Source organism: Melitaea cinxia, chromosome Z (assembly GCF_905220565.1).
Source record: "Melitaea cinxia chromosome Z, ilMelCinx1.1, whole genome shotgun sequence".
Lineage (NCBI taxonomy): Eukaryota > Metazoa > Arthropoda > Insecta > Lepidoptera > Nymphalidae > Melitaea > Melitaea cinxia.
The window spans coordinates 15,631,784-15,650,980 of NC_059424.1; the positions used below are offsets into that span (position 1 = coordinate 15,631,784).

The 19,197-nt window shown below is 30.5% G+C and overlaps 1 protein-coding gene across 1 annotated transcript; it reads right to left on the reverse strand.

The window, feature by feature from the left end:
* Positions 1-743: 743 nt before the first annotated feature.
* Positions 744-14,444, reverse strand: LOC123668854 (uncharacterized protein DDB_G0283357-like). Its single transcript, XM_045602544.1, has 2 exons — positions 14,412-14,444; positions 744-2,901 (listed from the first exon to the last, which is right to left on the reverse strand). The coding sequence occupies exons 1-2, from the start codon at positions 14,442-14,444 to the stop codon at positions 811-813; spliced, it is 2,124 nt and encodes a 707-aa protein (XP_045458500.1). The 3' UTR covers positions 744-810.
* Between the last annotated feature and the right edge of the window lie 4,753 nt (positions 14,445-19,197).

Sequence of the window (19,197 nt, forward strand, 5' to 3'; positions counted from 1 at the left end):
AGTCTGTGCCACTCGGAATTAATAAAGCTTTCTTCTAATGCAATAATTTCAAAATACGTTTCGTTTCCGCTTACACAATTTTTTATATATTTTACTTATAAATGGATGTTACGATTTTGTAAGAATTTTCACTTAAAATAATTAAGAGCGGCTCTGGGAAGGTCGTATTGAAATGGGTGAAACTACCTATTTTTATTTTATATTTTTTCAGATAATTTCGTGACAATATGAAAATGAATAATAAATTCTTATTATTTTTCCTATTTATTATATTTATATCCATAAGTTATCTATGTAAACAAATAAAATTGGAATGTCTGTTTGTAATATTAAAAGAACCGCTTTTTACTAAATGCATATGGATGTATACACGGTATATACCAAAATAACATTTTTACAATTTTTGTCGGTATGTCTTTCTGTCTGTCTGTTTGTTCTGACTAATCTCTAAAACAGCTGGACCGATTTGAACGGGGCTTTCACTGGCAGATAGCTGATGAAATAAGGAGTAACTTAGGCTACTTTTATTTAAAAAATTTACTTCATATATAACTCTGCAAAATGAACAATAACTTTTTTTTTTAAATTTCACGTGGACAAAATCGTGTGCACAGCTAGTTATAACTAATAAGTGCTCAAGGTTCAGATACCTAGTGAGTAGATTAGTGAAAGATCATAACGCATTTTTGAACAATACTGTAATGTTATATTAAGAGCGATTTAGTAGTTCAATAAAACAAATATTTCCTTACATATTATTTATTTGCATCGAGTGAAAGTATAAAAATGAGCAATTAAGTCACAATTTATTTACAATGTTTTAAATTTAGGGGGTCCATATGTTTCATGAGGAACACCCTGACTAGTTGTAATAATAGTAGATTTGTACTCAGAATTTGCACTACTAGAATCGCTACTGTATTTGTCAGACTCCAAGTTGCTTGTTCCAAGATTACCAGAAGTTGCGTCATAACTAGTGACGGATGAGAAGCTACTAGAGCTCGAACCGGAACTTGGACCGTAACCACCATTTACATTGCCTAAATCTGCAACCTCATGATTAGAAGAAGAAAAACCACCGGTATTTGTGGATCCAAGAGATTCTGTTGAAAGACTTGAATCATATGTAGGTTTCGAGGAAGAACTAAGCTCGTATCTGTGAGAAACGGAACTAGATTGGTCGCTATCCGATTTAGATCCATATTTAGAAGCTAAATCAGCGTAGCTGGAATCCTGGTTTTCAGAACTTATACCAAAGCTGCTTTCTGATCCGGATACTTTACCATAGGTTAGGGAACCAGTATTAAAAGATGTAGTTGAACCGAAACCATTGTTAGGTTTGGTATTGTAAATACCTTCAGAACCAGCAGAGCTACTGTATGAATTAGAGGCTGAACCAAAACTGGTACTGGGTTTTTGCTTGTAATAAAAGTCAGAAGTATAACCAGAACCAGACGAGGAACTGCTACCTTTAGTGCCAGTAGTCAAGTCACTACCGATGCTAGAAGAAAAAGAGGATATGGTATTTCCTAAGACTTGGCTACTGGGAGTAGTTGAAGAAATACCGCCCGATGAAAAACTATCCGAACTGCCGTAAATGGATTCGTAACTTATATCCTTTGAACCTCCTTCGGATACGGTTGAGCTAGCACTTTCTGAGGAACTAGTCTTATAACCAGAACCAGCGACAGCTGCACCTTGGAATGAACCTGAAACTCCTCCTTTGTTATAATCACTAACAATATTGTCGATTAAAGATTGAGAATCTTTGTTATTGTATTTAATGAAGAAGACTTCTGGTTTCGTTGGTGGCTTTTGTTCGAACTTAGGCAAAACAACGTTCTGAGCATCTTCTGGTTTTTTAACAAGAACATATACAATGGTTTTTTCTTCATTTTGTTGGGGCACTGCAATTATTTGAGGAGCTGGAGGTTGTTGGGTCGGTGCCTTAATAAAGATGATTTTGTAGTGCTTCTGAGGTGGAGGAAGGACAATAGGTTGTCTTGGTTTTGTTGGTTCTGGATCTTCAGGAGCAACATGTACGTAAAAATGTTTGAATATTTGTGGTGGTTGGTGCTGAATTTGATTGTAGTATTCTTGATAATTTTGAACGGCAGCGTTTTGATATTGATTTGATGAAATAAATTGATTATTAGCACTTGCCTTTTGGTAGTAACTTCCGATATTATCTAAGCCACTTGTATCTGCAGTAGTCTGGAATGTAGTTTGGTATCCGGAGTTTTGACCAAAAGTTGATCCGTAGTAATTCCCATGGCCTCCAGTGTTATATTTTGAGCCATAACCGTCAGAGCCGAAGAAATAGTTTGATCCAGCAGTTGTTCCTTGTGAGTTATAATTTGATCCAAAACCTGTGTCTGTAGCGCTGGCGGTATTATAATTTGAATTAGAATCTATGTTAGAGGAACCAAAGGAGTTGTAATTTGAGTTTGATCCAGAACCAGAGACTCCCGAGGATCCGTAGTTGTAATTTGAGTTTGATCCGGAACTAGAGACTCCAGAGGATCCGTAGTTGTATCTTGAGTTTAGTCCAGTTGTACCAACATTGAAGTGAGATCCAGAGTTTAAGCCACCTTGGTTTTGAGAGGAGGACAAGCCAGAATTTGACCCCAGTAAATTGTAGGAAGAGCCCAATCCATGGCTGCCATACTTATAACCAGCACCTTGGCCGGAGCTGATACCTGAGCCGATACCGGAGCTTATACCTGAACCGAGGCCTGAGCCAACACCCGAACTGACGATATTTTTAGTTGTTGAGTATGTAGTTTTGTAGCTGTTGCTACCGGCTTGGTAAGATGGAACGCCAAAAGTTGTAGTTGGTGCATTATAATGATATCCAAGGCTTACGTCAGCTTTTGCAACGCTGACTGCTACTGCTAGAACCTGAAATTAAGTAAAAAAATCATTATTACTCTAATAACTAATGCATTTGTTTATCCATATATAGTCAAGCCAATAATTTTTAGGCTGAGATTATTTAAAATGCATAGCGTTAGAATTACATATTATTTAATTTTATTGTTTCTGACATTTACATCTTAATATATATAAATCTCGTGTCACAATGTTTGTCCTCAATGGAATCCTAAACCACTTAACCGATTATAATAAAATTCGCACACCATGTGCAGTTCGATCCAACTTGAAAGGTAGGCTATATTTTATTTTGATATATTAATTATTATATTTAAGAAAAAAATAAAGAAGGCGGTACAAAGTTCGCCAGGTCAGCTAGTTTTATTATATGTTTGAGGTACATTGAGAGAAAAAATAAAACGTACGTCTTTGTATATAAAAATGAATGTTTGTTTTATGTCCTTTATAGAATGGTAAACTATGCATTTGATCATATCATGATCTTCAGCAAAGTGTGCATGAGCCCAAAGGTTTCTGAGTTGGTACGACCAAAAAAAAGAATAGCAATGAGAAACATTTAGTCCTTTCAATCAATATAATATTTTTTATATTCATTTGAGCTTGATATATATATATATATATACATGCACATGCACAAAGAGAGAATGATTTGACTTATCCTTCAATTTCATGCCTGCGACTGCATATTATCTACGACGTTGCATAAAGTTTCGAAGGACTACCGTATTAATATATTTTAAATGTACAGCACAAAATGTTTCATATTGTTTCTATTTATTTCGCTGACTTTGTGTGCATATTGAATTTTTATCTTGTTCCAGCTTTTTCAGTTGATTTTCTATTAGTTGTTCTTCACGCAGGCGGGTTTTTTTTTTAATTATTATTTTATTTATGTCTTTTTAGTCAGACAAATTACGTATTCGGTTCAATTCATTAAAACAGTTTACAACATGTGGTTGATTAAGTAATTTTTTAGGGTCAAGAGAACTGATAGCAAGCCCAGAGAAAGATCTCACTCTGCTCAAAGCAACGTAAGCCTGACCTTTAGCAAATAGGTGACTGCTTAAGTCAACAACTATTAGTTTTAATATAATGAAATTATTATTAAAATTATTTGTTTGTATTTAGTATTACGTATTTGTTATTGATTTTATTAATGTAATTGTAAATTGGTGTGATATTTATTAATTTTTATTTGTAATTTTAATTGTATGGTTTTTTTAATCATTGTATTTTATTAGAAAGGCTACACCCCGAAGTTGATCGTCGCCTAGGAGGCGAGTTTGGCATGGCATAGGCGTGGGAAAGAGCAAAGTCCACATTTTTTACTCTTTAATATTGTATTTCTTTATTAGTATTATGGTAATAATAATCATGATATACCTTTTTAAAATCCTTGTATTGTGTCTTTCAATTTGATACTCATATTGTAGTATTCGAGAAAAAAAATTTTTTTTTCATTAACTACAATGGCTTCGCGCAGCCGCCATGTTTGATTTTTTTTAATGTCACCTATCTAAGAACACTTGGGCAGCTAAGACGAACCTAACGATACCTCAATTATGTAAATCCGTTCAGTGGTTCTGGAAATATGAGGTAGTAAAGAATATTACATACGAACATACATACATACATACAAGATACGCGCGAAAAACATAACCCTTCCATGGCAGTCGGGTAAAAATTGGATCAGTAGTTTCGGAGTTACATACATTTAAAATTGAAATTGTATTTAAATTGTTAAAGCCCACCCCCGCAATCCTTATTGGGGATGAGTTATTATAAAATCCACTCATTGATCATATCTACTTTAGATATAAGAGATTCCTCCCAATTTTGGAGTCGATAGGAGCTATAGTTTAAGAACGGGTATTTTCCATTATTTACTCCCCTGCAACCTCCTCTTGTGGGTAGAATTTCTTAAAATTCGTTTTTAACTGATCTCTACTCGGCGAAAGAAATATTCCTACCAAATTTCAAGTCTCTACGCCTTATGTTTCCAGAGATATCATCGTGTTGTGTCAATATATAGGTGGAAATCTCTTATATATCTTAATATATATAAATCTCGTGTCACAATGTTTGTCCTCAATGGACTCCTAAACCACTTATTAGTATATATATATATATATATATATATATATATATATATTCAAACTGACAAGAAGAAAAAAATATGTCCTATATTGGTCCCGGAGCCAGTGACAGATTTTCATGAGCAATTTCCTTCCAATCGAAACTTCGTAAAATGTATTAGAGATTTATAATATGAATATTCGCGACCGTCAGCTGCGGCTCCGTGAGTCGTGATCGTCATTTCCTCCCACTTTAAAATTTGTCGGATTATAGTTTACCCAATATCTTAAAGGAAAAATAAAGTCAGCTGACCATAGCACGGTGGATTATACGACTGTTGGCTGCTTAAACATGAAAAAAATATTTTCAATGATTTTTTATCTTATACTATTAAACGAGCAATTCTTGTATATATATATATATATATATATATATATATATATATATATATATATAATCTGAATCTCGGAAACGGCTCCAACGATTTTCATAAAATTTAGTATTTAGGGGGTTTCGGGGGAGATAAATCTATCTAGCTAGGATTCATTTTCAGGAAATGTCGTTTTATCCCTGTTTTTAGGAATTGAAAAAAATATCGTTAGAATACGAAGGTAAATTTCGCATAAGTCAATGTAGTTGAAATAGCTCGGTGGGAAATCGGCCGCTCGGGATCAACCGAGAAGATCATGGTTCAAATCCACATGTCTGATCAATTATTTTTTCTTTTTCTTTTTCTAATTGCACTCGTTATTTTTAATTTAAATAGACTGTTCTTATTTTTTATTATTATGTCGGTAAAATCGAAAAATATTATTCATATTTTATCAATATGTAATTCGTATTTATACTTTATGATTTCCAAAAAACACGATTTACTAAAAATACCGAGCTTAGCTCGGTCACCCGGGTACTATATATTTATGTTTTGATTGGGAGAAAATAATTGACCAAATTTGTACCTGGTTCCCGGACAATATGTTTAACCTCGCTATTGTAATTATTATTCCCATTACATCAATCAATCAATCAGTTATTATTATTATAAACTCTATTTCCCACCGTAATAAAAAAACACAGTGGGTTAATTTCTGTATGTTCCAACTATTGGGCTAAACTAAATAAAACTACAGATAATAATTGCCTATAATTCAATTTTATGAGTAAAGGTTTAAGGTGTAGGTACATTCTCATAGAACAATGACCTTTTTTATTGACGAACGTAAAGGGCTTGTGAGACAGGTTTTTTAACTCCCGTTTAGAAATAGTGCCTCTCAAATGAAATTAAAGAAAATGACATGCTTAAAATCGCTTTATCCAAATTTAAATAAATATTCGTATCAAGCTATTTAAAATCTGTATTAAAATGCTACAACATTAACTCATCGTAACTAATTTTGTATTTAATATTATGACGCTTTGATATTAATTTAAGTATTATTATAGCAACCAGCATAAACGGTAGACGGAACTGGTAAGTTTAGGACCAGCTTAACGTCCTTGAAAAATATGTGAGTAAGTTTGAGATAGCGTATGTCTGTTACATTTACTTGCCATCTGTTTCAGTAAATATAATATTGCATATTTTAGTAATGACAGTTCTAGGAATGATTATTTATTTTTGTAAAAAAAATAATTATATTAAGTAATATAGCATTTCTAGAATTTAGAGTTTTTTAATTACAGGGTATATAATGTTTTGTAAACGATGCGACTCTTGGGAGATTAGAAGTAAATATTTATTATTTCCGACATTTTATGTTATTTTATGTGTTAAATAATTTGTCAAACTGTTAAACATTTTTATACAAGGTTTTACGTATCAAAAGATCTTTAAAGTAGGTTAGGTACATAAAGAATATCCACTGACAGAATATTAGTCCTATAGGTATATGGTACGGGAACGATGCTTCCTTATTTCTTCGAAAATATTTATGTATAGCTAGTTACTTCTAATAGCTCGTACTAACAATAAAACGATACAAAATATCCCATACCAACGTTTGAATATTCAACCACTTTTATCTATACCTACAAATAAACAAAAATGGAGTGTCTGTTTGTAATGTTAAACTAACCGCTTTTTACTAAATGCATATGCATGTATACACGGAACATGTACCAAAATACATTTTTTACAATTTTTGTCTCTCTGTTTGTTCCGGCTAAACTCTGAAACGAATGACCGATTTGGACGGGACTTACATTACCAGATAGCTGATATAATAAGGAGTAACTTAGGCTACTTTTATTTTAGAAATTTATTTATGTTATAACTCTGCGGACTGAACAATAAATTGTTTGCCAGGCGGACGAAGTCGCGGGCACATCTAGTAAAAAATATATTAAACGCAACCATTTCATTTTCTTATGTTAATACTATAATATCCCACAACGACATAAATAAACATAATATTAATGAATGGGCATAGCGTTATGCTTACATAATGTTGTGCTGCCATAATCGTCAAATGCCATCGGCGAATGCCTTCTAACCATCTTCAACTATTCATTGCGTAACCTGAACCTTGAGTTTGAATCAAGATCAATGAACCTTAAAAACGCTACACTCATTTCGAATATACCGACGAACAAAAATTTAACCACATGTAAAGATTATCAATCAACAAATACTAAAATGGAAATTTTACCAGTAATATTGGAAAACTGGTCAACGATGTTGCACTGTTGCTTAAAAATCTTAGATAATTTTACCTCTTCAATTTTTAAATTTTATTTTTGTTAGAATATGCGTATGTTATTAATAAATGTCGATTCAATCAAAGTATAGCGTTTTATTAAATAATAGTTCTCTTCATATTGGAATAATATACTAATCAGTTAATAAAAATGAATTATGTTGTAAAATGTTTAACTTTATTATTATTTAACATAATTAATAATTAATCTTAATAAATTTAATTAATATAATAATTTAATTAATTATTATATTAATTAAACCTTATTAAGAAACAAAAAGCAAAGCAAAGTATTTTTTTTTGATAAATCTTGTGTTTTGGAAATTATATTTAAATACGAATTACATACTATATATTTTCGATCTTACCAACATAAAAATAAAAAATATATATTTTTTAAATATACTTAGCTACGAATAAAATTCCTAATAACAGTTCAATCCGATCAAAATCATGCATGATTCAAATCCGATCGTGCATGGAATATTGTAGTCACTTGTGGGATGGCTCAGCTAAATATCAACTCGCCACACTGGACTCAGTGGAACGCAGAGCCAAGCGGCTTATCGGTAATGCCAGTTTGGTGAAATCTCTTCACACTCTGGCTCACCGAAGAAAGGTTGCCAGTCTAACGGTCTTTTACAGGTTGTACTTTGGAGAGTGTGCCCTGGAGCTGCACGAGCTCATACCCCCATCTCCTTTCTTCCATCGGACTTTCAGACGTACCGCAGGCTTTCATTCCTACCTGATTGATATACCTTTCATACGTACAAAGCGCTTCGAATCATCTTTTTTAATGCGCACAGCCAAGGAATGGAATTCCCTGCCGGCGTCTGTATTTCCGAGTTCATATCACCCGAACATATTTAAAGCGCGAGTGAACAGGCTTCTTCTGGGCGAACTCGCTCCATCTTCGACCTCGTCTGTGCTCTAGGGCTAGACTGAGGTCAAGAGTAAGCCCATAACGCAATAAAAAAAAAAAAAAGTTCGAAAAAAGAAAAAAAAAATCGGACTGGAGGCATCTGAATTCGAGCCGGGGTCATCTGGTTTTGGGACCGAGCCCGATTTCTCACCTGAGTTGTTATAGCCTTATAGATGACGGCGAAATTTACCTTCGTATTCTTATGATATTGTAGAAAGTTTCCATTGCCTAAAAACACGGATAAAACGACATTTTCTAAAAATGAATCCTAGCTAGATCGATTTATCGCCCTCGAAACCCCCTGCATACTAAATTTCTCCGTCATCAACCGTACTTACCAGATCTTGCCCCTATAGACTTCCACTTTTTCCACAATTGGATAACTTTTTGGCGGGAAAAAATTCAATACCCGAAAGGCAGTACAAAATACCTTTGAAGAGTTTGTTGCCTCCCGTTCAACAGAGTTCTTCAAGAAAGGCATCAATAAGTTACCACTATGTTGGCAAAAATGCATTGATTCCATGGGTAATTAAATTGAATAATAAAAATAAAAAATATAGAAAAAAATGCGTTAACTTATTTCATCAAAAACGGCAATTTCGTAGGTAAAGACCTATTATTAAGATATATATATCTGAATATCACGCTTTTAGATCTACCGAATTCTTTCATCAATATGCTTTAAGAATTTTTAATTCGATGATTATAATTAAGAAAATGTCTTACCGAATATTGATAAAATCGTAAAACAAAATAACACTATTTTACTGCTTTAACATAACGTGTCTTAGAATGGTTAAAAGTATAATTCAACAATAAGGATCTATTAAAATATTCTTATATATTAAATTGAGAGTTCTCATCTGACGTCATTTGGCTGTAGAAAAATAATATTATATTTTTGTTTTGTTTAATATAATATCAAGGTTTAGCGCAAGGATAGTTACGATGTTGTTAATTCGTTTGAAAAACTTGACATTTGTATGGCAATGTGATGCAACGAAGGTGTGACACTGTTTACATAAATATAATTAGTACAGTTTGTATACAACATGCATTAACGTATACTGTAATTGTCTTACTTTTTGATTCTTGAATTTTAATAAATATATACTTGTACTCGATTTGATACTATGTTATTGTATACAGTGTAAATTATTGTAGATATAATTTGGTTTGATTTTCATATATATATATATATATATATATATATATATATATATATATATATATATATATATATATATATATAGTGTTTTACGCACATATATTCTCATACAATTTCTTTAAAATATAAATAGATATTGCGGAGTTTCCAATATTCTTCTCTTAATTAGCTTATGTGTAAGACCTGACAGTACCTATTTTAATACTCCTTACGGTTCTGTAAGTTTTCTTTGGCTCATTTGCTATTTTGTTTAGGTGCTTAAATATTTTTAAGGTCCTTACCTTCTACGCCAGAATATACCTACCTACGTGCATTCTTTCACAATCTTTTTCTATTTTCATAAATTAATATTAATTATATTTTTATGAAATTTAGATTTGCCATAAATATAAGGTTTAGTTCAACTTTTTAAAATTAAATTGACGTTAAGAAACGTGTAGTATTAATATGGCGGTACGGAACTATTCGCATTTGAGAGGACTTGTATTTTACCGGTTTCTCGGTTATTAACCAAACAAAAATTTTATGTTTCAAAACTTTTTGTTTTGTTTAGAATCATCTTTAAAAATATTATTGCTAGACTAAGAAACTCATAAACAAAAAAATTTATTACCTAATTTGTGAAGCCAGATGGCAATCAGAGATAATAATGCATACTCAAGTAGTGTGTTTTGTTTTATATTAAACACAAAAATATGACGACTGTTTTTTTAGATAGAAGGTATATTTTGCAATTTGTCCAAAAAATAGGAATCTAATGAAAGTTTTAAAATGTTACAATTTTTTTTTTTACATAATTTGTTTATACATCACATAGTTTCTTATTCTGTACTTAACTTCATATATAACGAGTATTTTTCATATTTTTCACTCCTGTCATAAAAACGAATTAAATTAATTTACAAATAAATTTAGAATCATTTTGCATTATTATTACTGATTTGAAAAATATCCTAAAATATTAAAACATTAAAGTCGATCAATTCTATTCTCTTTGCGTATATATTTGTGCTTTGTGAGTGGACTTGTTTTATTTCAAAATATTTTCATATTAGGTGTAAGTTTTTTATTTTATAATCGTATGAATAACGTATTCTAATTTCTTTTCACTCTTTTCAAAGATTTCCGCAGTAGAGAAGCGGTGTGAAGTTCCAACCCTTCCACTACACGGAGAAAGAGAAAAGACTGAGGCCGAGTAGAAGAATGTTATAAGGCTGAATAGATCAATCAATCAAATCAATTTTTTCAAAACTAAGGTAGGGCATAGCAAGAATTTTCCTGCTCAAAATCTGTTGCAGCCCGACTGGAGTACCTAGACCTTACAGAAGATCACAGCTAAATAATACTGCTTTAAGCAGTGTTGTGTCCAGAACTCCTTGGGGGGATTGAAGATAGGGTCAGCAGCGCGCTTGCGATGCTTCAGGTTTTGGAGGCGTCTATAAGCTATGGTAATCGCTTACCACTTAGTTGAGTCGTATGCTTGTTTGTCGAACTAGTTGTATAAAAAAAAATATATTTATTTCATAGTATAAGATCCTAACAGTTTTACTCGTGGGAGTTAATTTGGATACTCATCAAATTGGTTGACGTCAGTAGTATATACCGTATCTCATCCGTTCTTGAAATGATAATCGTATAACTTGTAACTGTTATTTTGATTAGTGCCATATAATAAGTTGCTTCGCATTTAAATGCACTGGATATAAGAATGAGATTATATCAACGAAAACGACTTCTATGCTAAAACAGTACGCAATAGTAATACAAATTTCTACATACCTAAAATATTTTACGTTTCTATACAATTTTTCCACATAGGTACTTGCTAAGTTAGCCACTTCCATTGCTATGAGTAGCGTGATGGTATTGGTATGACTTTCCGCAGTAATAAGACTATCAAATAATTTTATAAATTCAAATAACCGTTTACGTGCCATAAAAAAAAAACAAATAAAATTAAAGGTTTTATTTTCTTAATTACTTCAGAATTTTTTTATACTGAGACTTTTATATTATAAGTACAACACTCAATACATAATTTTTTTTACATCTAATTTTAACCACTATGAAAATAATAACTGTAGTTTACTGACAGTTGAATTGATATCCTTTATTATCGTTTCGGCTTTGAACTCTGCGTTTACATTTACACACACGGATATATGATAATGTTAAAACAGTAATTTTTTTATTAGGTGAATATTATTTATATGGGAAAACTGATGAGGTAACTGTTTGTGATATATGCTTGGTTTACGTTCTAATTTACGTGAATATTTTTTGCATATTTTATTTTAATTTAACTAAGCGAAAAAGAGGCTTTATTTCTATTCGTTATTTTTTTATTATACTCGTTTTTGATTAAGTGTATTTAATAAAATGAAAATAAATGTTAAAATGGATCAAACTCGGTAAACAATTGTAACAAGGTAAGAAACGGTTATCTGTGACAAAACTGCCTTTGCACCTTGTATATTTTAATTTTCTTGAAAGTATAAAGTTAATAAATAAAATAATACTAAATTCTTTGAAAACGTTAATGAATGTTAACTTTAATACATTAAATATGGTATATCATTAAACAGAACAAATAATATAAACACAACGTATAGTAGTTGGTTAGGTAAATTGTAAAATAATTTGAGAGTTGAAATAATTCCACGTACTAAATATTTATTTTATTAGCTGTATGATGAATGATAACACAACATGTATGTACGAGTAGATGACGAATCCTGCGCAAGGATATTTGGAATTACCGTACATTTCACTCACGTCCGTATATATGTGGGAGGACACGAAGGTCAATAAACAAGGAATCTTCAAAATCTATATAATTAATAGTTAAACTTTTATAGCTGTCAGCCTTGATTTTGACCAGATAAGTGTTAATACATAACGCAAGATATATTCACGTCCGGGATTACCTACCAATATTAATTGTTGGTCAAAATTAGATAAACAAATATGGTTGCGGTTTCTAAAACCAAAGCAAGAGCGAGTGGTTTTTAGTGGTATTTAAATAAATAAATAAATATCTATACAATAAACACACGGTCGTCTGTTTCGCAAGCAGCCCAATGCTTGTGTTATAGGTAGGCCGTAGTTAGGCCGTATAGCTAATTTTTTTTCTCGATAAACCTACTTATAAATAATACATATATAAATATTTATATTACACCCAGACTCCAGGTGGGAATCGAACCCACAACCCTCGGAGCAGAAAACAGGGTCACTACAAACTGCGCCAACGGGCTAGTCAAATTTAAATATTAAATCAATTTAAATATACAGTCAATATTCTTCAGATTTCTACTTGGTATTTGATTATATGTTTATACCTCAATATCTTTTGCTTCAGTATTAAAATGTTATATCGGCGTACAAAGTGACAAAGGTTATTTTTGTAGTTTTTGTTGTGTAGTGTTTGTTGTTTTAATGAAACAAAGGCTTTCCATAATATGATATTTTTCAATGATACCTTTTTTAAACAAACATTTACACTTGTTGGTATTTTTTACTTGATAATATCAAGTATCAAGGATATCAAGTTGTTATCCTTATTTGTTAGAAACAATATTTCATTTATATGAATAGTTTTGTTATAGCGATGAATTTTTTTTAATAAATCATAACATTTTAATGAACTACAAAGTTCACTCCAATTTGCGTATATATATTATTTATTTATTGATATGAATTAAATTTAAACCAAATAGTATAAAAGCTAATTTATTGTATCGAGTTGTTATATCGATATTGAATGACAAAAATTTGTCTGTAGTAAAACAATATTGACAAAAGATTTTTGCAAACTAAATTGACGGTTATTTATGTTTTTTTTTGTTTTTTTATTAACTTATATCTTGCATAAATATAGTTAAAACTTTAAATATATATAAATATAATTATATATACATAAAAGCATATATAAATACCCTTATAGAAGAATAAGACAAACATACAAAATCATGTGAATAAATAAATTTACGTAAATCTCACGTAAGAATATACATATATTATTATTTATTTATTTTTATTAAAAACTAGCTGACCCGGCGAGCTTCGTATCGCCTAACAGTCGATTTTTTAATTTTATTATTTTTCCGTAAGAACCATACTCGTACTTCAAGGAATATTTTAAAAAAAGAATTAGCGAAATCCGTCCAACCGTTCTCGAGTTTTGCGCTTAGCAACACATTCAGCGACTCATTTTTATATTATAGATGTGTTATATTTTTTATTGAAACTACAATAAAATGAACATTACAAAGTAAATAGTAAAAACATTAATGTAAACTCTTTCTTTATACACTATATTGTCAATATATATACATATTTAATAAGTGGTTTAAAAATAAGTTTGAGATGCTTCAGCTCGAATGTAACCGACTTATTGTGACTGCGTTACCACGAATTAATAATAATCTTTATTGGCAATAAATTATACAACAAAAATACTACATTCTTAATGAGAAATATGTATTTTTTTAATTATTTAATTTTCATTTGATGACATCATGTGATCATTTTTTAGATGAATACAGCTATCTTTTTTTATTGTATTTTAGCAAAAAATAAAATATTTACTTAGAAAAAACGTTTACATAACATGATACCGATGTTGGGACATCCTTTTAAGTAAGTGTTTTACCTGTGTCAGGATGTCCCGCTCTTCCATATTCATAGTTATAAAATAAAAACTTAACATTATCATGATTCAATCACAAAAGACAAAAAAAGAGTTTTTTTATGCATGTTTCTGACTTAGCAACTAAATAAAAATGTATATCTATTTATATTATATATTTATGTTGCTTTTCTTGTAATACCATAACAATATACGCTAATTATAGCATAAGTAACATTTATCAGAAGGATAAGACGACTATAAAAATTATAAGAAAATACAATAATGACAGTTTCTATATATTTATAACCTCACAAATTGACCTACTAAACAAGGTGACATATTTACAAAACTAATATTGAAATGAACATAGTTTTTAAAATAAATATTTTTTAACATCAATATTCCATATTATATATATGGAATATTGATGTCGAGACTACAACACATCACTGACTTTATGAAATGTATAATAAGAATTATATGAATTCGTCAGTTTTTTTACATAAAATTTAAGTATTTAAACAGGATTTTAAATTTATTATTGATATTAATTTTTGATCTAAACTTTATCAAAAAGTAATAACAATAAAACATTTAAAATAGATGTGAAAATATACTAAAAAAAAGTTTGAAATAAATGTTACACAAAATATAAAAGATAATGATAAAGAAATAAATTATTTCTTCTTTAATTTTTTTCTAAATAATTCGCATGGCAATATTCTTTCCTAACTATAGTGAAGTTAATAAACCACAATAAAATGGTTTAATTTTTATTTAATTCTCACGGTCGTCTGTTCCTAAGGTAAGCAACTTAATGCTTGTGTTATAGGCCAACTGTTTAAAAACATCCGATATTTTCACATAGTAATAATACATATATATATAATAGATACATAAATATAACTATTAAATCAAGACTCAGACGGGAATCGAACCCGCAACACGCGGAACAAAATGCAGGGCTATATACTATGACAATAAATAAAAAGCATTAATATTTACTGCACTTCATCACTTAGTAAGTAAATACTCTGTCTTATTTCGTAATCGACACAAATATGCTGATATATAACAAAATATACGCACCCAAAACGTGTACATTTTGTCTCCAGCCGATCACTCCGTCCCCACAGACTCGAGAATGTGGTATAAGACCCGAAATCCCACTTATATACTGAGATGAGTGTTAATGACTGATGCGCCTAAGTACAAGGCCATGTCACGCACAAACCGGTAATAGACGAAAGCTCTATGAAAATAAAAGCTTCAGTTGACACTTTATTATAAAATTATACGTTTTTTTTAAAAGTAATTAGCTTATCCAAGGCATAGGTTAAAAAACCTTTTATTGTTGCATCTAAGTTACTAAATAATAATTATTTATTTATACAAATTTATAATAATAGTAAATTTTGTACACAAAATTGTTTCTAAACTGCGAATATAAATTTAAACTAAAGATATTTGTAAGAAATTATGGTATTATTACAAGAATTTCACCTTTATAGGCTGTTATAATGTACTTAACAACTATCTACAGGAATACCCTTTAAGTGAATTGATAAAGCATAAAAAACATAAATAATCGTTTGAATCGCTCGTTGGCGCAGTTTGCAGTGACCATATTTTCTGCTCTGGTGGTTGTGGTTCCCGTTATAACCCTGAGTCTGGATGTGATATATATGTTTTGATTGTATCTTTAGAAATCAACTCCTTTTTGGGGTTAAAACGGGGAACGGTAGGTTGACTCCCTCATCACGAAATATCCGAAACTATAACAGCCACAAATTTGAAATTTGGCAAGTAGGTGCCTTATAGGGTGTAAACATCCGCTAAGAACGGATTTTACGATACTCGATCCTTAAGGGGATAAAACGGGGGTTGGAAGTTTGTATGAAAGTCCTATGTTTTAGAAGTAAGACACTTGAAATTTAAAATGTATGCTCTATATATGGTGAGGAGGTGTCCAAATAATGCATCGTAATTTATATATATATATATATATATATATATATATATATATATATAAAGAGAGAAATATATATAAAAGAGAAAGGTCACCGACTCACTCATCACGAGAACTCAAAAAACCGCTTGATGGTCCGGTCCATCCATCCAGGATAAAAAAAGATGAAATTTTGCAGGGAGGTAGGTTAGTAGACGTCCGCTAAGAACGGATTTTGCGATATTCCATCGCTAAGGGGGTTTAATTGGGGTTGATAGTTTGTATGAAACATATACAGCAGCTATAAGTTCGCTTGATAGGTTATTTATACTGCAGCCTGAAAATTAAACTAAAAATGAGGTGTATAGGTTGTATAAAAATAACTATTAAATTATACTAAATTGTGCCTTTTAAAACGTTACTCAGTGTGATAAGCATTTTAAGTGACTGAAATAAAAAAATAATTTGCGTTAGACATCGTGATAGTAATGCATATCTTCATAACCACGCGGACGTAGTCGCGGGCAACAGTTAGTGTATTATAAAACAAAGTCCCCAAAAGTGTATGTGATCGATTCCCTCAAAATCGGATTTTCACGCGGTTTCACCAATAAAAAAGGGCTTCAAGAGGAAGGTTTACAGGAACAGCTAAGCCGATTTTGATGAGAGTTTCACTGGAAGTTTGCCGGAAAACTTTGTGACACACTGATTTCAACGCGGGCGAAGCCGCGGGCACAGCTAGTTGATTTATATTTATACTGTTTGTAAAAATTTGTAATGATATACATTCTATGTCGGATCGTTACGTGCGATAAACAAAATAAATGTATATAATAATGAATATGTACAAATAATTAATTTAATTATAAATGCAAATAATATAATTATATTGAACGAAAGTAGATTTTCAATTCGTGTAATACTTAGTTATGTGGCAGGAATTTTATTTACGTCAGAAAATTATAATTTTATGCTAGAACTTTCCACAATTCCTTTTAACTTGTAAAAGTATATTATATAAATTTTAAAGGGATATTAAGATATATTCAGTATAATGAAAAACAACTAAATTTCTTTTCTGTAATGTTGAAATATAAAAACGCCAGAGCCAGGAAATTTTTTTTTTTTTTTTGTTATTAGATAGCCAAAACCGTTTAATTACGTTGCCTTCGTTTGAATGGAAATAAGTCCGTTTTGGAGGTAGGTATTGATGTTGGATGTATATACTCATAGTAAGCTTTTCTGTTTTTATTTTTTTTTTAACAATATTAGGTAATTTGTAAATATGATTATTCTTTTTATACCACTAAGATGGAAAAAAAATTGTCCAGTTCCCCTGATGCCTGACGTCTATTGACGCCTGCAACTCTAGAAGAATTCCAAACGTGTTACCAACCCTCTTTAGGATCTCTGGCTGTCATATCACAGGAACGCAACACTACTCGAGGGAATTATTATTTGGCTGCATCTTCAACAATATACTTACTCCTTTTAACTACAATAAAATGTATATAAACAGTGTGGCAGTCATCTTCGGCCATTAATTGTTTTGTTTTTAATTATTTAACTTTTTCAACAAGTACTAACTGATTTAATGAACCCAAATGGGACTTCTATATGATCATGTCAAGATCGCTATGGTGCTGCTGTGACTGAGTGTTCCATTTTTCTGAGCACTCCTACTTTTAAGGTTAAGAGGCGTAAGTGACTTATCCATTTTTGATATTATTTTATGAAGTCAGGAAGAGTCTGTTTAAGCAAAAGTGTGTACTAAGAGAATATTTAAGTGCAGGTACTGCAAATATGGTGATTTTTTTATAGTATTACGTGAGTATAGTTGCTTTTTTAGAATTGTGTTTAGCCTGTGTTTAAATTGATGTATCAGTCTAGTTGTAACTCTTTTGGGATATATTTGTAAAGATTGATCGTATCCTAAATATTTCTAGGTTTCTTCTTTATTTAATAGTTCTATTTTTTTCTCTTGCTCTTAGCGTATACTGGTGTTGGCAAACTTTTCCTGTCTCAATTGAGTTGATTCTATATTTATCTAAGCTATTTTATTCAGTCAACTAAATAAGGAATTTTTCATAATTCAACTAGTCGCTCTTTCTATCTAGGTAAAGACGACCACAATATAAAAAAACCCGTCGTGATAAAAAACATATATAAAAGTGTGCACTTATTAAATAAAAGTGACTACTGGAACTAAATTGGTTTTTTAAGGTATGTCATCATAGACGTAAATCACACAAGCTAGTTATGTTTTGAATACTTCCTCGATAATTTTTTATTGAAGGATGATAAAAAATATACTATTAATATCAAGAAATCTATAGAGTACCGTTTACAAATGTAGGTATTTGTATTATTATACAGATAGGTCGATAAGTATTTATTTTATTTTTTATTAAGTATCTAGCTTGGGATTAAGGTGTTACTTATTTTAATTATTTGTGTTTACAATCCTCTGTAGTTATAAAATAAATATTTGATATCATAATTATCTTGTTGAGTTTTATAAACTGATACGTATTATATATATATATATTTATATTTATATAATAGAAAAAGCTATTTTAAGAATCGAAAAATTATCGAAATATTTAATACAAAGTTACGCAGTAAACCTATGTTTCAATTTTTGATATGTATACATGGTACATTAATATTTCATGGTACATTAATATTTCTATAGGTACTTGTAATTAAAAAGCTCGTGATCTACTAAAATACTTACTCTTTCAAAGATACTCTTTAAAAGATAACGTGAAAATTAAAATATGTGGTATTTAACATAAAAAATTTATTAAAATTAAAATTTATTAAAGCTATAATTGATTACATCACCTTGTGTTAAAA

What these genes read in the sequence shown, in the direction of transcription:
- LOC123668854 (XM_045602544.1), bottom strand. Translation starts at nt 14,444, where the DNA reads ATGAATATGGAAGAGCGGGACATCCTGACACAG. An exon ending in AGCGGGACATCCTGACACAG is followed by an intron (nt 2,902 to 14,411) that starts GTAAAACACTTA and finishes ACTTAATTTCAG; the next exon opens with GTTCTAGCAGTAGCAGTCAG.